Raw genomic sequence first — 21,695 nt, 5'->3', positions numbered from 1 at the left:
CCTAATATCTCCTTATGTGTCAAATTTTGTTTGGTAACGCTCCTGTGAAGCGCCTTGGGCCATTTTACTACGTTAAAGGTGCTATATAAATGCAAGTTATTCTTGTTGTTGTGTGGACCAAAGAGACAAGACTGTAGTAAGGCATGGCCATGTATTCAGCGAGTTAACTGTTGGTATATTTTATTTGCAGAACCCATCAGTGCCTTTCCTGGGATCCACGCTAGTGAGACGCCGACAGGTGAGTTCGTTGTACTACATCTGAAGCTGTTAGACATCCATAATCATTCAGACAAATGGGCAGTTAGAGATACGTAACTATACGGTAATGTGTGGGGTAATGTAAGGGGAGTTTCTCCGTCACTGAAGGTTCTCACTTATTTACGAGCTTTCTTATCTTCAGTCTTGTTGGACCGTGATTACTTCAGCACAATTTGGTCGACTGATGCGGGCCTTTACAAAACCATGTCGATCTCGGGTCAAAGACCGAAGTGGACTGAATTAATTAAGCACGGTGGCATAGTGGTTAGCACTGTTGCCTCACAGCGCCAGGGACCCGGGTTCGAATCCGGCCTCGGGTGACTGTCTGTGTGGAGTTTGCACATTCTCCCCGTGTTTGCGTGGGTTTCCTCTGGGTGCTCCGGTTTCCTCCCACAGTCCAAAGATGTGCGGGTTAGGTTGATTGGCTGTGATAAATTGACCCTTAGTGTTAGGGGGATTAAATACGTGGGGTTACGGGGATAGGGTGGGATATGTGTTGGTGTAGGGGTTACAGGGATCGTGTGGGATATGTGTCGGTGCAGGCTCGATGGGCCGAAATGGCCTCTATCTGCACTGTGGGGTTTCTGTGATTCTGTGATTCTGTGAACACTTGAAGGAACCTTGAAACTACTATTTAAAATCTTCACTGTGAACGTCCTGCAACTTATGTCGATGGTCACAACGAATCAGCAGTTGCCATTTGTCTGGCCAGGCATCAGGTGGTTTGAGTAGGCTTGCCAAAAAATTGAAAGGGCAAAAAATAATTTCTGAGAAAGTAGGAGTGCTCTCAAATTACTCTGCGGGATGAGCTCTTGATGCATTTGTCTGGAATTTCTCTCCTCACTTATTTTTAAGAGAGGAGTTAACCCATTTATTTTAAACAGGTTAACACTTCTGTTGAAATAGCGCAGAGGAAATTCAGAGAAGCATGCCAAGTGTTTGCACACTTGTTGCGGCACAGCATAGTTTCAGCACTCTAGGTTTCTTTTAGCATGCCAGGACCAAATTGATTGTCCTATCGCAGCTTATTTTTAATCTCATAAAGTGACCTCTAGATTGACTGCTCTTTAGTTTGGCGTTGTAGGTGACGATGTTTTAAAAAAAAATGTCATTCATCACATTGCGCAGTTACAAAAAAGTAAAGCCACGGTGCATCATGGGATCCTGCTTGCCCCCACTTCCCTGCTTTGATTGTGGTAGATTCTGGCTGATTCCCTGCCTCACTACAGCCACCGCTGTGGTGGAAACTCGGCCGAGTCCAGGGTAGCCATCTTGAACGATCAGATTGGCCGGGTCGCCATTTGATACAATTGGCAAAAAACATGATCTGCCACAAAAAAAAAGCACGTGCAGTATCAGCTCGCCACAGAATTGTGGAAAACTCTTCCTTCTAAATCTCTACCCGACGCCTGTCCTTACATTTCCACTGCGGTGCCTGGTGGGAGGACAGGGATCCATGTTGATGGTGAAAGCACACCCCCATGATGCAGCGTGCCCGCTGAGCATGCTCTTGTCAATTCAAATGAGATTAGTCCCAGCGCTATTTTGTGTCTCTCCACCAGGGGAACGCCCTGCGGGGAGCGAACCCACAGTGGAATCTGTGTCAGCGCAACCCATCCCCAATTACTGGTATTACATAATGGCCGGAGGAGGTGCTCTGATAGTGCTGCTCTGTATCTCTCTGGGCATGGTGCTGTATCGCCAACGCTACGGATTTGCAGCCAAGAAGAGCCTTCACTCGGTCAATTTCAAAAACGTCCAGTTCCCCAACGGCTATGTCACTGGAGTGGAGCCTGGGCTTACTATAAAAATTGGAAAGGAAGATTACAGCTCAAACTGAGAGAACACACGGCTAGGAATATAAACAAAAAACAAAAACCGAAAAAACGTTAATCGTATCGCTGGCTCTACTTGCACTCTCCACTGCAATCGCCATGGGAACGCCTGCTTATTTTTTTTTCTCTCGACTCAACATCGCACCTGTGGATTATAAATAGAAAAAAAAGTGACGATCTCACGCATCGTGTATCTTTCATTTTTTCCCCTTCTGAGAGAATTGGTTGTGCAAGATCTCCTCACGGTAGTGTACGAGGCAAACTGGAAGAACAGCCCAGAAGGGGGTCCTTCTGCCTTTCTCCGGGAAGCAGTGGCTGGTGAAGACTGTTTTTGTTGATATCTTACGTAATTCTGGGTGGAAAAGAAATCAACAGTCAGACGCAGGAAAATATATTTTAGAAAGGCAAGGAAGTGCGTCACAGTTCCCAGTAAGGCCTTTTTTGGGGGGCAGACTGAAATTTCATAATGATGGTTGGGCAAAATGGTTGCTTTAATGCGGAATAATTCTAGGCAATATATGCTGGCTTCCATGTTTGTCTCTGTTTATTCTCTCTTTCTGTCTTCATTTTCTCCAGCCTTTATGAACTACCTACTCTGGCTTTTAACGTGAAAAAGATCTTTTAAACCAGAAAGAACAAATAACCTCATTGTGGTCCTTGGTCTCCCACATGCAACACCCCCAAAATGACTGGTTAACTGGTCAGTCATCTCATTGCTGTTTGTGGGATCTTGCTGTGTACCGACTTTGCCTGCGTGACAACAAGTCCGCTGCACCTCAGAGCACTGAGATGCTTCAGAGTACATGACAAGGCGCTCATGCCTCTCTCTTTCTGAAGGCTGTCCGTGTTCAAAGGAGCTGCACTACAATAATTAAATAGTCTTGAGCAATTTGATGTCCAAATCCTGCCTGAGCAAATCCGTTCATAGTACCATAAGAACATAAGAAATAGGAGCAGGAGTAGGAGTAGGCCATTTGGCCTCTCAAGCCTGCTCTGCCTTTTAATGAGATCATGGCTGATCTGATCTTGGGCTCAGCTCCATTTCCCTGCCTGCTCCCCATAACCCTTGACTCCCTTATTGTTCAAAAATCTGTCTATCTCCACCTTAAATATATTCAATGACCCAGCCTCCACAGCTCTCTGGGGCAGAGAATTCCACAGATGTACGACCCTCTGAGAAGAAATTCCTCCTTACCTCAGTTTTAAATGGGCGACCCCTTATTCTGAAACTATGCCCCCTAGTTCTAAATTCCCCTACGAGGGGAAACATCTTCTCTGCATCTGCCTTGTCGAGCCTTCTCGGAATCTTTTATGTTTCAATAAGATCACCTCTCATTCTTCTAAACTCCAATGGTATAGGCCCAACCTGCTCAACCTTTCCTCATAAGTCAACCCCTTCATCTCCTCCGGAATCAACCTCGTGAACCTTCTCTGAACTGCCTCCAATGCAAGTATATCCTTCCTTAAATAAGGAGACCAAAACTGTACTGACATTGGCAGGGCAGCCATTTTGGAATTGGGCTTTCAAACAACTGAGGAGGGGGAACTGATTTGTCAAGTTTTGCTCTAAAAAGTGAAAACCTACTGCAAGAAAAAAAACATTAGACCAAAATTAAAACATCTAGCTCCTGGCTAAATGGGGTCTTTTAGTTTGCTTCTCCCCCCCCCCCCCCCCCCCCCCCCCCCAGTAAAGTATGGTAAACATGACACTTGCACTCGAGTGTTGTGAGGGACAGTAATTCACTTTTAATTGCCGTGAATGTGCAAGAACGGTTTTCATTTTTGAAAACCGGTCTATCTCACACTTTATTCCTAAAATTACATCTTTGCTAGGCAAAACAAGCTGAATGGCGCACTAATTGAGAAGCCAAATGAACACACCTGCCAAAAGTATCTTCCGCATTCTAGAACATTCTTAAAATAGGTCAGATGACATTTTTCCGCGTGATGCTTTGCATGAGATGCTGAAAGATGGTGCATCTTTAACCACCTGCAGCACGCCTTCATCAGATTGCTTTGTCGCAAACGCAGCAAAGCACAAAACAAGAAAAGCCCATTAATCCACAGACCGTGCCTGTCCTACTCCATCATGGACTCTTTCATTTAATTCCCTCTCTAAAGTTCCGTAATGGGCATCTTGCCCCCTCCGAAACGTAAACCAGGCAAAATTCCAACTCTCCATCATACATTAATACAAGGTAGGATCACATGAAGGCCTTTGGACCTATTTAACCTCCTTGATTCAAAGTCCACCACCTTCCAAAAGCCAGATTAAATCTAGTGTTTCTGTCGAGATTACTCGTTCCCCCTTTTTGACTGGTATCTGATTGGAAACAAACTTGCATTTATACAGCGTCTTTAACATAGAAAAATGTCCCAGGCCGCTTCACGGGCGCAATCAGATAAAAATGGAGGCCAAGACACATACAAGGAGATATTAGGACAGGTGACCAAAGAAGTGGGTTGTAAGGAGCGTCTTAAAGGAGGAGAGAGAGAGGCGGGGAGGTTTAGGGAAGGAATCCCCAAGAATTGCCACAGCTGCCAATAGTGGCGCGAAGGGAACTGGGGAGCCGTAAGAGGCCAGAGTTGGAGGAACATAGAATTCTTGGAGGGTTGTAAGAAAGATATTGGTTTAACTCTTTTGTATCATAAAAAGAGCATTATGTGGCAAATTGGGTTGGGACATGGTTCTGTCACCTGTGGGACATTTGTTTGAATCCAGCCCAAATTGATGGGATGGAAAGCCTCCCCCCGCCCCCTCCGTGTTGGTTGTAAGGGCCCTAGGTGGAAAGGGTGGGGGAGTGGGACTAGCCGAAGTGCTCTTGCAGAGAGCCGGCACGGGCTCGATGGGCCGAATGGCCTCCTTCTGTGGCGTAACCATCCTATGATTCTATGAGTTTGTCACCTCAACCCAGCCCATAGTGTGCAGGGCTCAAAGCACACTGCACAGCACACTGAATAGCACACTGCATAGTTCACTAATTGGCAAACTGACATTCTCACTCCGAAAGGCCGTAGGATGCTAATGGGGAAAACGTCACAGCCACAGGACGGCTGGAATACAAAGGGATGGAAGTTACGCTGCAGTTATATAAAGCTCTGGTTAGACCCCATCTGGAGCACTGCATTCAGTTCTGGGCACCGCACCTCAGGAAGGATATATTGGCCTTGGAGGGGGTGCAGTGCAGATTCTAAAGAATAATACAAGGGCTAAAAGGTTAAATTATGAGGACAGGTTGCATAGACTCGGCTTGTGTTCCCTCGTGTATAGAAGATTAAGGGGTGATCTAATTGAGGTGTTACGATGATTAAAGAAGTTGATAGGGTAGATAGAGAAAAACTATTTCCTCTGGTGGGGGAGTCCGAAACAAGGGGGCATAACCTTAAAATTAGAGCTAGGCTGTTCAGGGGTGATGTCACGAAACGCTTCTTCACACAAATGGTAGTGGAAATCTGGAACTCTCCCAAAAGGCTGTTGATGCTGGGGGGGTCAATTGAAAATTTTAAAAGCCAGATTAAATCTACAATGTTTCGCCACAAACTCCGTTCCCTAGCCACTGACTCCATCCCTCTCCCTAACATCTGTCTGAGGCTGAACCATAGTGTTCACAACCTTGGTGTCATATTTGATCCTGAAATGAGCTTCTGACCACATATCCGCAGCATAACAAAGACCACCTATTTCCACCTCTGTAACATTGCCCGTCTTTGCCCTTGCCTCGGCTCATCTGCTGCTGAAACCCTCATCCATACCTTTGTTACCTCCTAGACTTGACTATTCCAATGCACTCCTGGCTGGCCCCCCACATTCTACCCTACGTAAACTTGAGGTCATCTAAAACTCAGCTGCCCATCTCCTAACTCGCACCAAGTCCCGTTCACCCATCACCCCTGTGCTCGCTGACCTACATTGGCTCCTGGTTAAGCAACGCCTCAATTTCAGAATTCTCATCCTTGTTTTCAAATCCCTCCATGGCCTTGCTCCTCCCTATCTCTGTAATCTCTTTCAGCCCCACAATCCCCCGAGATATCTGCGCTCCTCTAATTCTGCCCTCTTGTGCATCCTTGATTTATAATCGCTCAACCATTGGTGGCCGTGCCTTCTGTTGCCGAGGCCCTAAGCTCTGGAATTCTCTCCCTAAACCTCTCCGCCTCCCTACCTCTCTTTCCTCCTTTTAAGACGCTCCTTAAAACCTCCCTCTTTGACCAAGCTTTCGGTCACCTGCCCTAATTTCTCCTTATGTGGCTCGGTGTCAAATTTTTGTCTTATAACGTTCCTGTGAAGCACCTTGGGAAGTTTTACTACGTTAAAGGCGCAATATAAATACAAGTTGTTGTTGTTATTGATAGATTTTTGTTGGGTAAGGTTATTAAGGGATTATGGAACCAAGGCGGGTAAATGGAGTTAAGATACAGATCAGTCGTGATATAATTGAATGGCGGAACAGACTCAAGGGGCTGAATGGCCTCCTTCTGGTCCTATGTTCCTCAGGAATGTAGGTTTGGGCCTGAGCAGAGACCTCTTAACTCCATATTAGGTTGTGCATCTGAATCGGGAATACTTGATGCTGAGACTCTGTGCCGGAAATCAGAAAGGGTTTCATTCTCCAGCAATACCATCCCTGACCTTGATGACCATAAACACGCACACACGCAAACACACAAACAGACACACGCAAACGCACACAACATGAAGATGGTCTTTGGAAAGATTTGATTGAAACAGGATTTTGCCGGTGATTAGCCAGAAGAGGAGTTTGCTCTGTGCTAATGGTAATCACATACTCCGGGGGAGAGGAGAAAGAAAAGAATCATTAACACACACAAACAAACACACTGACGCGCACGTACTGACGCGCACACGCACACTGACACACACACGCACACTGATATGCTCACACAGACACGTACACACACTCACACAGACAGACACACACGCACAGACACACATACACATAAAAGTCTCCTCTTAAAGTGGTTGTTTTCTGCTTGCTAAGAGCAACCATTTGCTGCCTTGGCGACATCGTTTAGTAGCCTTTTGTCACCAGATGATGATGTCACACTGATTGCCACTTGTGACTGGAAATAAATGTCAACATGAAGATGGTCTTTGGAAAGATTTGATTGAAACAGGATTTTGCCGGTGATTAGCCAGAAGAGGAGTTTGCTCTGTGCTAATGGTAATCACATACTCCGGGGGAGAGGAGAAAGAAAAGAATTTAAACCGCTCACAGCTCCTCGGTTTCCGTGTAATTTGAGGCTGCAGCAAGCAGCATGACATCGCCATCCAGTGACAAAAGGCTGTTAATGATTCTGCCCAGCAATCAATCACTGCTCTCAGTAAGTGGATGATCCTTCACTCTGAAACATGCTTTCTGAAGCAGGCTTAATCCAAATGTCACATTTATTCATATTCTCAGCGCTTAAACTCATCGTGCAATTGCCACGTAATCGTCAGCATTAGAAAAGGGAGATATTTCTGCAAATGTGACCTAACCTATCCATCAGCTGTGGCTCAGTGGGTAGCACCCTTGCCTCTGTGTCAGAAGGTTGTGGGTTCAAGTTCCACTCCAGAGACTTGAACACAAAATCCAGGCTGACACTCCAGTGCAGTACGGAGCGCTGCACGGTCGGAGGTGCTGTCTTTTGGGTGAGACATTAAACTGAATCCCCGTCTGTCCACTCAGTAGATGTAAAAGATCCCATGGCACTATTTTGAAGAGCAAGGGGGGTTTATCCATGGTGTCCCGGCCAATATTTATCCCTCAATCAACATCACTAAAACAGATTATCTGGTCATTATCACATTGCTGTGGGAGCTTGCTGTGTGCAAATTGGCTGCCGCGTTTCCCACATTACAATGTGACCTGTTCTCCCTCCCGCCCCCCCCCCCCACCCCCGTCCCCCCACACCCCACCCCCGAGCCTGCTACACTGACCACATCTCAAATTACTCATATACTGTATCCCAAAATATTATTTTTTGGAAGAAATCTATCTAATTTGCATTTGAATGAATCAACAGTAACTGCTTCCACCGTCTCCCTAGAGAGCCTGTCCCATAGATTGACCACCTGCTCACTTGTTTCCACAGTTTAGTTTTGAATTTACCCCCCTTCAAGCACAGGCCATGTCCACTGCTTCGACTGTTTTTGACAAAGTGAAACAGCTGGTCATGGTCCATATTATCTAGTCCCTTTAGAATCCTAGAAACAGCAACCCTATCACCTCTCAGCCTTCACAAGAGGCCAAATAATTCGTATGTACAGCTCCCCTTTACTACGCAAAGGAGATCTTGGATCTCCAATCTAAAAAAGGGATTTCAGTTATTTGGTGAATTAGACATCTACAGTGACGACGTGCTTTAAAAGGGATAGATGCCTTCCCAAAGAGCATGTCTTTATGTGTGGAGAAAACGTCTGCTCTATAACATGTCACCCCACTTTTTCTGTAAATAGCACGTTTCTCATTCTCCACTGGGATACAAGATGTTCATACTAAACACCTTTATTTTGGCGTACTTTTATATCCCTGACATGTCCACCAATCGTGCAAGTGTCAATCATCCACCAAACCTCTCTATTGGAATCATTCTTTATCTTCCACTCCATGGGCCCACCCTCGGGTTACCACCTCTGATTGGAGGTTTCATCACATGACCTCCAACCCAGTCAAACAACGTTTATTTCCCATCTCCACTATTTTTGTAACCAGTAAACGAAAGTGTTCAAAGAATTTTTTTTTTTAAAACACACCATTTTTTAATGCCCCTATGATTTTTTTCTCCAAGAGGTGATAGGGTTTTTGCTCGCAGCGGTGTCCAGGAGTTTCATCTTCAATTCCTGGAGACTCCAGGCCAAGCCTCCCCCTTCCTTTTCCTTCAGCTCTATTTCCGTGGCTACTTCCCGTGAGCAGAGCATTCAAGGCAATCTCGAGATCATTTTGTATTGCTGACACAATAAATAAAAGCAAGTTATGAACCCTTCCTCAGAAGATCTTAGTTAGGCTCCACTACGCCTGGAAGGCCACCTGACCTGCTGACTCTCTCCAGCGTTTTCTGCTTTTCTTTCACATTTTCAGCTATCTGCAGTATTTTGCCTTTTTTTTTTTATCAACGTGGTTTAACGGATTCCAATAACTGTTAGTTGTGAGCCACATCCCTGAGACATCCTCTTGGAAGGGTTGCCAACCCTCCAGGATTGCCCTGGAGTCTCCAGGAATTGAAGACTATTCTCCAGGACACTGCTGCCAGCAAAAACCCAGGAGAAAAATCATAGGGACGTTACATTTTTTCTTTTCTTTGAACGCTTTTGTGTATTCGTTCTAAAATTATTGGAGATGGGGAACAAAGGCATTTGACTGACGGTGAAGAATCATCCACTCGAGAGTCTATTCACTTTCCCATTGGCGTAGGAAGGCGGTACACCACGAGGGTGGACATGTTGGGTGACCAATGGCGGGAGTGTGGGGGCAGGGTGGTGATGACACCTCCAGGAATATGTCCAACCAGAGTTGGCAACCCTCCCTCTTGGCATTAATTATCGTCTTTTCCCCATCTCCCTCTCCCTTTTCTGTAGTTCTTTCTTCGCAGTCTTTGAATTTCCAAGTGTTTTCTCTGTTTTGCTGGAGATTGGGAGGAAGCAAGTGATGGTGAAAGCGCCCAGTTAAATCTGCGGGCTCTGCAGTTTTAGTAGAGAGCCTTCACTAGTGTTGTGCACGCTGGGAAGGCTCCATGTCCATTGAGTTCCCTTGTGTTTTCTCTCACTCTCTAGTGCAAGAGAGAGGGATGCTAGGAATTACCAGCTCTGTCCACAAGAGCAGGAGGTCACGATCCTGAGGTCAGAGACTCTTCCCCAAATGTGGAAGTGTTGGTCAGACTGACTGTGCATCACGTATAGCACTGTAAAATGGAAATTTTGCTTAGAAAAGTTGACAGATACTTACGGACTTTTCCCAGTAACAATAATCCTCTTGAGTTATTCACAGTCCAAGGAACAAGACCACCTGAATCCAGGCAAATTTTGTTCTTGCTGTGTGTGTGGGAGATCCTCATTTCCCAAGAGCCACCTTTGGTCTAATCTGTGGAATTCTCCACAACTGGTTCCAATCGGGGGGAGGGGGTGGAGGGAGGGGTATGCTTTGTGCAGTAGGAGTGAAGCATCTTGGCTTCTATTTTTCTTCCCCTCCCTCCTTCATAATGGAACGCTCCATTGTGAAGACTTGTCCTTGACTAAAAACCGCCCCAAAACTTTATCCCAACTTTGGCAGGCAGGGTTGAGTGACAGGCCAGAGGACCTCACACATTTCTAGTCAGTAGCTGTGACCACTTTTTTCACCTATTTTCTTTGAGGAGCGATCTCAAAAAATATATTTTTCTATTATTTCAATTTGAAATCAGAAGTGTGCTGTAGTTAACAAAACGGTGAATATTACAGTTCCGTTTCCCTGGGGTAATTAAATGCTCTTCATAGCTTGTTCTGGATATGCTTTTCTCCAGTCAGTAGTGTGCATGAAAGAGTTGGTGGGAGCACAAAATGACTGGAGGAAAATATCCCTGAAGACTGCAAGCTGTGGGGAGTGTCAGGGACTACCAATGACATGGGGCCCAACACAGTCACATGAACCTGCTGTGGTTTGGGAGAATCGAGGCCAGGAAGCTAATGAGCTGAGTACTGGGGGATAAAATGAAAGGAAAACTTGTACTTATATCGCACCTTCCATGACCTCAGAACATCCCAAAGCACTTAACAGCCAATTAAGTACTTTTTGATGTGTAGTCACTGTTGTAATGTAGCAGCCAATTTGCACACAGCAAGCTCCGACAACAATCTGTTTTAATGATGTTGGTTGAGGGATAAATATTTGCCAGGGCAACTCCACTACTCTTCAAATAGTGCCGTGGGATCTTTTACATCCACCTGAGAGGGCAGACATCTAGGTTTAACATCTGAAAGACAGCACCTCTGACAGTGCAACACTGAAGCATCAGCTTAGATTTTGTGTTTCAAGTGTCTGGGGTCGGGACTTGAACCCACAACCTTCTAACTGCAGAGGTGTGTGTGCTACCCATTGAGCCACAGTGAAAGCCAGTTAGTGAGTGAATGACGAGCCAGCTATGAATGACTGAGCATACCAATGCTGGGCTAGCGGCAAGATAGATAAAGCATCAGACAAGGGTGGAGTGTGATTTTTTATAGCAGGTTTTATACTGGAATGGGAGAGCAGAGTTAATGAAAGCACTAGATACAAATGTAAGGCTGCAGCGTTTGATCAGGAAGGGGTTGATGCTGGGATGGAGCGCTGATTGAAACACCACAGGAGAGCTGAACACACTCATTAATTCTGAGACCGCTAATTCCAACATAAGAGCTGCCCGATCATTCACGGTAGCCTGGAAGTTACTCTTAACGTTCCCAGGGGATGGTGATTAACGCATTTGTGTGACATTCCCCTTGCTGCTATTTTAACTTGGTCTTTAAACCATTTAGTTAACCTCTGCTAAAAGAGCAGATGGAAGAATGTTGCAAGAATGTGTGAAGCATTTATCCAAACAGCAATTTTTAGACTCGTAACCTTATCGTCAGCTCCTGCCTCACACTGTCTCTTCCCTCGGGGCTAAAGGGGTTAAATTGTGAGGGCTGGTTGCATGGACTAGTTTGTCTTCCCTTGAGTATAGCTGATTAAGGGGTGATCTAATCGAGGTGTTTCAGTTGATTCAAGGAGTTGATCGGGTAAATAGAGAGAAACTATTTCCTCTGGTGGGAGAGCCCAGAACAAGGGGGCATAACCTGAAAATTGGAGCTAGGCTGTTCAGGGGTGATGTCAGGAAGCACTTCTTCACACCAAGGGCAGTGGAAATCTGGAACTCTCTCCCCTAAAAGGCTGTTGAGGTTGGGGGGGTCAATTGAAAATTTCACATCTGAGATTGGTAGATTTTTTATTAGGCAAGGGTATTAAGGGATCTGGAACCAAGGCGGGTGAATGGAGTTAAGATACAGGTCAGCCATGATCTGATTAAATGGTGGAACAGGCTTGAGGGGCTGAATGGCCTCCTCATGTTCCTGTGTTCTACCCCAGCATTGTTATTTAATCACTCACGGCAACCATTAATGGGGCTCGCTTCATGAAAAAGTAATGCTGCAGTCCAGTGATGCGATGTTCAATATGAGTCCAGTCATTGCATCGTATGCTTTTGATTGCAAGTAACAATGCCGAACACTTTTTACCATGAAAATCACGGCCCTTTAAAAACAGTAATAGCCACTTTTAACATTTTTTAAAGTAAGCAATTTTGTGTTTTCTTTTTTCTGTTGACACTAAAATACATTTGGAGCTTGCGCTTCTAGCATGTTATTTAATCTGGACAGTGGCGTTCTCCCTCATTCTGCTGGCTCTCTGATCTAATATTGTCGACTGTGTAAATAACTTTCAAGCTAGTCCTCTAATTAAAAACCCGTCACAGGGAGGGAATGATTGCTGGCCAGCCAATCAAGCATTTTGCATTTTGCTTAGCTTGTTGCCCCCTGATGAATAATCTCTGCCCCCCCCTGCCCTCGTTCTGCCCTCCTCCGATGTTCAACCTTGTAAATGGTGTACAATAAAAGCTGGGGGAGGGGGATGAAACACAAGGGAAGTGTCCTTTCCTTGCCTGTGCATCCCCTTTGACAGGGCAACTGGTGTGTTCGGTTCAATAGATGCACAGTTACTGCGCTCGGGAGAAGCTCCATGAGTGCACGTGTGACGGCTGCAGCCCTCACGAGCAGCCGCAGGGCCTCCTACCCAACAACGAGATGATGCAAAGACGAGTCACATGCAAAAAAAGAAAAAGAAAGCCTTGCATTTATATAGTGCCTTTCACAATGTCCCGAAGTGCTTTACAGCCAATTATTACTTTTGAAGTGGAGTCACTGTTGTAATGTAGGAAACGCAGCGGTCAATTTGCACGCAGCAAGTCCCACAGATAGCAATGTGATAATGACCAGATAATCTATTTCAGTGATGTTGGTTGAGGGATAAATAATGGTCAGGGCACCAGGGAGAACTCTCCAGCTCTTCTTCAAAATAATGCCAAGGGATCTTTTACACCCACCTGAGAGGACAGACAGCCTATGTTTAACATCGGAAAGACGGCACCACCGACAGTGCAGCACTCCCTCAGTACTGCCCTGGTATGTAAGCCTAGATTTAGTGCTCAAGTCTCTGGAGTGGGACTTGAATCCACGACCTTCTGACTCAGAGGTGAGAGTGCTGCTACCGAGCCAGAGCTGACAGCACTGTCTGGCAATCTCTCTAACTGGGCTTTCACTCATTTGAATGCTTTGGCATTTGGTCAGCAAGCAAACATTTAGAGGGACAGCTTTGCAAAGCTATATTTTTGTCTAGGGTAAGGGGGAACGGTACCTGTGTAATGGGTAACTTGGAGTGGAAAGCCTTGCAAAAACCGGGAAGTGAAGTGCCCCTTTTACCGTGGATCTTAGCCATTTGGGATTCTGATTTTTGCCCCCAAATCTCCACAATCAGTGTGCGATTGGCATGCCAACCCCTCCCCTTGTCCCCATACTGCATCCATCTCTTCCCCCCCCCCCCACTTCCCTGCCCCCGTGTCCTTTGAGTGCATTGGGCTCGCCCGGTTTGACAGTTACGTGCTTGTGAATGTGAATGTTACAGTGGGGTGGTCTGTACACTGTGGCGTGGCTCATGATGTACTCGGACCAGCTAACACTCGCCGAAGGAGCTCTCTGCTTGTAGCCTTCTGAATGTAAATGGACCGTCCTGGAGATGTACTGTGTGGAATGGAATAAAGATGCTATTTTTTTATACAAAAGACGTGCTGTGTAGAATCTCTTTGAAGTTATGGGCTTGGGAAATAAATCTGGTCCCGCCTCCCCCGCCCCCTGGTAAACTGAAGATTGGAGCAGGTATCAGTGAAGGGACCATGTACTAATCCCACTCAGTTTACTCGGCACCGAGACCTACTCTACCTTGCTCATTCATCCCATCTTCTTGGACAGAAATCCCGAGCCACCTATGGCAATCCCAAGTGCCATTCCCGTTTGTTCCCATTGTACAAAAATCCCGACTCAGGTACAGAATTCCCGTGCACCATCCCCGCTTGTTCCCATCGAACGGAAATCCTGACCCATGTGTAGAATTTCTTGGCAAAACATTTTTTTAATGCTCCCACACACTCTTCCCCTTCTCATGCCCTTCCAAAAAATATTTTCCAAACCCCTCAGTCCAGTGAAGTATCAGAGAAACAGGATCCACCTGGAATAACATCTCGGGCACAGGAAACCCCAGTGTCCTGTTCCTGCCAGAAGTTCTCTGCCTCCTGCCAAAATCTCTCTCACTTATCATCGGTCGTCAGCCCCGGAGTTACAGGGCCACATTTAGTGGGAGGTACTCAGTGTTGTGAACCTTGGTGGCCATTTTGTAGCCATATTATTTTGTATTCTTACTACCGTACCACTGTCCCACGTACTACAGAGGGATTACTTCTGCGTTTTTCTTTGTTTAAACACAAAGTATACGCACAGAATTTAAAGTACTTTTTCTCCTCATCTCCCCTCTGGCTCTTTTTCCAATTATCTTAAATCTGTGTCCTCTGGTTACCGACCCTCTGGCCAGTGGAAAGTTTCTTATTTACTCACAATTTTGAACACCTCTATTAAATCTCCCCTTATCCTTCCCTGCTCTAAGGAGAATAATCTCAGTTTCTCCAGTCTCTCTGCATAACTGAAGTTCCTGCGTCCCTGGTATTCTAGTAAATCTCTGCACCCTTTAAAAGGCCTTGACATCCTTCCTAAAGACTGGTGCCCAGAATTGGACACAATACTCCAGCTGAAGTCTAACAACATTACTGCATTATGCTTTTCTTTCACCTTTTCCCTTCTAAAGCTCCCTGCAGCACGTGCCCTCTTCAGCCGTGATGGTGGACTGATCCCAGAGCCATGCCAGTGTAGCTCGACACTGTCCACTAGAAGCGCAGCCTGAAATTTCCCTTCTAATTTCTTTCCCTACAGGGAACCATAAGAACATAAGAAGCAGGAGTAGGCCAATCGGCCCCTCGAGCCTGCTCCGCCATTCAACAAGATCATGGCTGATCCAATCTTGGCCTCAACACCACTTTCCCACTCTCTCTCCATACCCCTTGACTCCCTTGTAGTTCAAATGTCTGTCAATCTCCGCCTTAAAAATATTCAATGACTCCGCCTCCACCGCTCTCTGGGGTAGAGAATTCCAAAGATTCACGATCCTCTGAGAGAAGAAATTCCTCCTCATCTCTGTCTTAAATGGGCGACCCCTTATTCTGAATCTATGCCATCTAGTTCTAGATACCCCCACTAGGGGCAACATCCTCTCAGCATCTACCCTGTCAATCCCCCTCAGAATCTTATGTTTCAATAAGATCACCTCTCATCTTCTGAACTCCAATGACAACCCTCTGATAGGCATTGCCCCATAGTGACGTTACTGAGACCCTGGACAAGATGATCATACTGGCTGAGCCTGTATCTAGCCAATCCATGTTGGGGTTTTTTGGGGGGAAGGGGTAGGAATATTTACTAATGATACAAAAGTTGTGCAATTCAGCAATCGGACTGATCTAATACACCACGTTGTGACATTACTCGGTACTCAATGTGTTGGAGGCTACTCGTGCATTAAGTGTGTTGATGTATAGTCATTTGATGGTGAAATGAATGGTGCATTATTTTGGCCCACCGTCTCAAGAGTTCCTCCCAGGGCTGAGCTGCTCTAACGCGCATTTAACACACCAGGCCCTATGTCCACTGATGGCAAATGTGCAAATTTGCACATGTGTGCTTTCCAGCTCACAATTGTCTTAACGACGGCCACTATAAAAGGTGACAGAGAGAGCGCCGGACACAGATCGGAGCAGGAGACACTGTAAAGCGCACTGCCCAGTGTTCACACTAATCAATAACAAGAGAATACTGCTTGTAATAAAATTACCACATTGGCCGATGAGACCAAGCTACAGGTACTGCCAGACGTTGAAGAGGAGATAAAGAGCATCCTTGGAGATCGGGGCCAATCAAGCAGATGGGCCAAGAAATGATGGATGGATTATAATGTGCATTAATGCAAAAACAGGAAAACAGAAGTGTGAGCTCTGCGCACCATGGACGGGTGTCCAAAGGGTGGAGAAGAAAAAGGTGTGTGATGATTGGTCAGTCAAAGGTTCCGGTCACCCGGAAGCTGCTATCGACAACTCTAATCCACGCCCTTGGGATAATTCTCAAGTGTATTTGACTGTGAGCAGGAGTAGATCATTCTGACGCATCAAGATCACATTTATTGTGTAATTCTGGGTGCCCGACCTTCATAAGGATATCAATACATTGGAAAAGGATTGAGGAACGGAGTGACACAGAGGATTCCAGAACATAGCAATGGGAGTTAGGGGGAAAGAAACAGTTCTCATTTTTGTTGGGTAAGGGTAGTGAGGGATGTGGAACCAGGGCGGGTAGATGGAGTTAAGATGCAGATCAGCCATGATCTAATTGAATGGCAGAACAGGCTCGAGGGGCTGAATGTCCTACTCCTGTTCCACAACAGAGTTGAACTTCCTTTTATTGGGGAAAATATTGCATTAAGGTCTTCAAAAATGCTAAGGGTCATTGATAATGTAGATATAAGCAGGCTATTTCATTTGACTTGCTCATGCTCCATTTTAAGAAGTAGATCACTGGGATATATCACCTATTTAAGACCCTCTGTATCCATAAAATTGGTCAGAGTTACAACATAATTGGAAGAGTGGACCTTTCCTCCATAGAGATGCTTATATGTCGTACCTTGGCCCTGAAATAATCTTCTACTTCCTTATTTCTGTTACAGGGAGAGAAATCATCTCTAGCGATTCTGAAAGGACCCAATTCGAACCCAATGAGGAAGCTGACACCTATATTTACAAGAAAGGTAAACAGATTTTGTGACTCCACCTGCTTTAATTTTTCCAAATAGCATTTTACGACCCACCTTTTGCACAAGAGCCATTGAAAGTAGAAAGAAAGAACTTGCATTCATATAGCACCTTTCAGGATGTCCCAAAGAGCTTCACAGCTAATTAAGTACTTCGAAGTGTAGTCACTGTCGTAATGTAGGAAACGCAGCAGCCAATTTGTGCACAGCAAGCTCCCACAAACAGAACTCCCCTGCACTTCTTCAAAATAGTGTGTGGGCTCTTTTACATCCACCTCAGTTTAACATTTCATCCGAAAGACAGCACCTCCGACAGTGCAGCACTCCCTCAGTACTGCAATGGAGTGCCAGCCTAGATTTTGTGCTCAGGTCGCTGGAGTGGGACGTGAACCCACAACCTGCTGACTTAAAGGTGAGAGAGCTACCCACTGAACTACGGCTGACAGCTGGCTTGAAGAGACAGTAGATATTGGTTTCATCAGGTTTCCCTGAATGTGTTCACCCTATCGTATGGGTGGAACCATTTAAAGAAAATTAATGCAGCTACTATTTTATTGGTAATTTTCTTCCTCCATTGTGAGCCCTCCTTCCCCATCAGTACGGTACACTACTCAGGGTGAACTGCTCCTATGTAAACCTATTCGTAGAGTCCTCCAATACGGAGGCAATCAGCAATTTTAATAATAGAGTACAACTAGATACACACACTAACAAGGCAGAAAGTACAAGAGCTGCATATTACCCCAATCCTTTGGGAGCAGGTGACCACCAGTGTTCAAACTGTCTGATTTTTTGTTCTGACTCTAGTTTCTTGGCCCATTCCCTGTTTCGGCAGTTCTTTATAAACCCCCAACTCCATGAGGCATCCGGATGACATCACCCACCCTCAGTGGCACTGTAGCCAATTTCAGTTTGTTTCTCCTTGTATCTTTTCAGCCGTTTCAGCCACTTTGGAGTCTTAAAAGCTACAATGAAACAGTTTAAGATCACACCTAGAACCCTGCTAATACCAATCTAGAATCAGCAGTAAAGAAGGATGGAAAGAGGTGGTCTTGTTTTTACTCCTCCCCTCGCTGATTCCACCAGCCGGAACACCACAGACCAGTTCATGGGCTGAGACCTAGTGCAGTGCCCCACAGCCACTGCCTGACTGAGAGCCGCTCATTCGGCACAGACCAGAGATCGAACTTGGAGCTTTCCTGGTCTTTGTGTAATAACATGGGCAAAAAGAGGCATTAGTCTACCGACACATTAAGTGAATGCAGAAAGACTTTCTAAATTACAAAGTATTACAAAATACTTACAGCACAGAAACAGGCCATTCAGCCCAATAGATCTATGTCGGTGTTTATGCTCCACACGAGCCTCCTCCCACCCCATTTCATCTAACCATCAGCATAGTCTTCTATTCCCTTCTCCCTCATGTGCTTGTCTAGCTTCCCCTTGGATGCATCTATACTATTCGCCTCAACTACTCCCTGTGGTAGTGAGTTCCACATTCTAACCACTCTCTGGGTAAAGAAGTTTACCTGAATTCCCTATTGGATTTATTAGTGACTATCTTATATTTTTGATCTTATGATTATGATCCCTAGTTCTGGTCTCACCTGCAAGTGGAAACATCTCTTTTCTAGAGAAAAGAGCCCCACCCTGTTCCGTCTTTCCTGTTAGGTATAATATCTCAGTTCTGGTATCATTCTAGTATATCTGTTTTCCACTTTCTCCAGTGTCTCTATGTCCTTTTTATAATATGGAGACCAGAGGGGTTCACAGTGCTCCGAGTGTGGTCTAACCAAGGTTCCAGACACGTTTATTGTATCAAAGAAATCTCAGCACATTCCCTGTGAACATTATAAAATATGTTTTATTCGTTCACGGGATGTGGGCCTCGCTGGCAAGGCCAGCATTTATTGCCCATCCCTAGCTGCCCCTTGAGAAGGTGGTGGTGAGCCATCTTCTTGAACCGCTGCAGTCCGTGTGCTGAAGGTACTCCCACAGTGCTCTTAGGAAGGGAGTTCCAGGATTTTTTCAGGATGATGTGTAACTTGGAGGGGAATTTGGAGGTGGTGGTGGTCCCATGCGCCTGCTGCCGTTGTCCTTCCAAGTGGAAGAGGTCGCGGGTTTGGGAAGTGCTGTCGAAAAAGCTTTGACGCGTTGCTGCAGTGCATCCTGTAGATAGTATGCACTATTATATAGTACACATTATTGGATATTATCAAAGTTGTACCAAAGTTGGGTATGTCCTCGGGTAGAAAGTGTTTTTTTTATATAATGTAATGATTTAACTATTACTTTTGTTGCATTACAGATATGGGATCTGACTTGAATGCAGGGAAAGACGGAGACTCAAGTACGGTGGTGCCATCCGATGGGATGTCAGTCACCCCAACATCTGGAAAAGACAAGAACTGGCTCTACTCCCTGGACCCAATCCTGGTTACAATCATCGTCATGAGCTCGGTGGGAGTCCTCCTTGGGGCAGTGTGTGCCGGACTGTTACTCTACTGCACTTGCTCCTATGGCGGCCTATCAAGCCGGAGCTCTACCACCCTAGAAAACTACAACTTCGAACTGTACGACGGGATCAAGCACAAAGTGAAGCTGAACCAGCAGAAATGCTGCTCAGAGGCATGATCATAATGGAAGTAGATAAAGGCCTTTTTATTACCAGTAACTTGGAAGCAACAAACAAGAGGATGCAGTAAGTAAGGAATTGCCTTTGAATCGTAACCATTTTCATTCTGATGTGTCCAGAACCAGCCACACTTTCCCCCAGTTAAATGAAGGGCATATTTAAGAACCTCTTGAAGTCAGCACTAAAGAGCCTTAACTTGACTATTTTCCCAAGGATACGAGCCATCATTACTGCCCTGACTGTGAACTTTGGGATGAAGTAAGAGTAGGCTGACTAAGGCCTAATATTGGCATTACTGCCAGAGACCATGACGAGGTTTATTCTGTTCCGTGCTGCGAAGGGAAGTCTCATTTCCTTCAAACTGGCCGCGATGCTGGCCTGCTGTGCCGTGTAGCTTTCTCGTGTTTTTATTTTTGTCCTTCAAATTGCTGACCCAACAGTTGAGGCCTACAACAGTTTGATGGGTCCCAAACAAGGAAGAGAATTCAAGATGGCCGACACCTTAAATTTATCTTCTGGGGCCAGTAGGCCAAATTGAAAGACGAGGCCCGCAACTTTATCGTTTGTTGGTGAGAAGCAAGCTTCAACCGTTTAAGCAGAGCTTAAAAGAAATTATGGACTATATGCAGAGTGCCTTTGGACAAGCGTGATCTATTACCTGTGACAAAGTAGTATTCACATGTCTCCTGTCTGTGACAGAAGAGAGCGTGTTATTGGGCACTGTCTTGAGGCCTATGCAGTGTCTGTTGATGTCAGAGGACCTTATCTATTATTATTTAATATACAGTGCATTGACATTCCGGACAGGGCTTTTGCCCGCTTTGGGAGGGGGGAATGGGGGGCAAAATATTTTTTTTCTTTCTAGGGGAGGGTCATGGGAATGAGAGGCGTAAAGAAACAAAATAACGACAAAGGCTTTATTTCGAGTTGGTTAGGAGATTTAAAAAATCCTGGCCAGAGTTACAAGGAACGATTTCTTGAATGCCAGACTCCACTGGACTTCTTCTTAACGTGGGCCAGGCTGCTTAAACCACCCCATCCATTACAAGAAACAGACGTCGAGCCTGGAAAGGCTGAATCAGTCAGTAAGCAATGATTAAAGAAATGTGAGAATAAATGCTGACTTTTTGAATACTGGCTTTGTAATGGTGTTACTTGGCAGTGGTTCAGTTGATGCTATTCAGAGCTTTCAAAGGTTTTATTTTTGTTGAACAGGAATTAGCATCAGATGATCCAGTACCCCTGTCTTTATTGTTACAATATTTTATTTCTTTTTGTTCTTATTTGGGTACAATGCTGGCAGTCAACTCCCCCTCAGGTTTAACTAAAATCTGGCTCCCTTATTCCCCTCCCCCTCTCCCCTTCTGAAAAAGGTGAATCATGCAGCCTTTCAGTTCCACAGACACGGGCAGCTCTCTAGGTACCTTGCCCCAGTGGCCGCCTTCATTCCTGAGGTCTGGACAGTGACTGTTGGAAGACCTTCTAATCAAGGAGGTATCAAAGTCAAGCTTGATGCTGCCATCCATACATCAAGAATTTTTTTAAGGCATTCTGCAGATATGGGCATCACAATCAAGGCCGGCATTTATTGCCCGTTCCTAGTTGCCCCTTGAGAAGGTGGTGGTGGGCCTTCTTCTTGAACCGCTGCAGTCCGTGTGATGAAGGCGCTCCCACAGTGCTGTTAGGGAGGGAGTTCCAGGATTTTAACCCAGTGACCGTGAAGGAATTGTGATATACGTCCAAATCGAGAGGTTGTGTAAGTCTCTGAGGGGAACTTGGTGGCGATGGTGTTCCCATGCATCTGCTGCCCTTGTCCTTCTAGGTGGTGGAAGTCGTGGGCTTGGAAGGTGTTCCCAGCATGAGTTACTGGACAGCAAACAGGAGCAGAAGCCTAGGCCCATTTTTTACCTCCCTAGCCCTGACATCAATCGTAGAGTTCGACAGCCATGCTGGCTAAGATCAGCTGATTCAGCATGGCCAAGGTTTCAACCAGGGATCTTCCTAGTCTGTGTGTATTAG

General features: G+C 45.6%; 1 protein-coding gene across 2 annotated transcripts in view; it reads left to right on the top strand.

Annotated features, from left to right (window-relative positions):
- LOC147119990 (neuropilin-2-like) overlaps positions 1–20,810 on the top strand; it is a 111,321-nt gene extending 90,511 nt beyond the window's left edge. Inside the window, exons 15-17 of one of the 2 annotated variants that reach the window (XM_085985461.1) lie at positions 191–238; positions 16,958–17,038; positions 19,350–20,810. In XM_085985461.1, coding sequence (XP_085841587.1) covers positions 191–238; positions 16,958–17,038; positions 19,350–19,675 — 455 coding nt within the window. In that variant the 3' untranslated portion in view covers positions 19,676–20,810. Of the gene's footprint in view, positions 1–190; positions 239–1,820; positions 3,754–16,957; positions 17,039–19,349 lie in introns of those variants that run through there. The other variant, XM_085985462.1, reaches the window with a different exon arrangement.
- The last annotated feature ends 885 nt before the right edge of the window (positions 20,811–21,695 follow it).

The sequence above is a fragment of the Somniosus microcephalus genome, chromosome 4 (genome assembly GCF_052327205.1).
Source record: "Somniosus microcephalus isolate GS21.2 chromosome 4, FLI_Smic_1.0, whole genome shotgun sequence".
In the NCBI taxonomy this organism is placed as follows: domain Eukaryota; kingdom Metazoa; phylum Chordata; class Chondrichthyes; order Squaliformes; family Somniosidae; genus Somniosus; species Somniosus microcephalus.
This window is presented reverse-complemented; position numbering and strand designations above follow the sequence as displayed.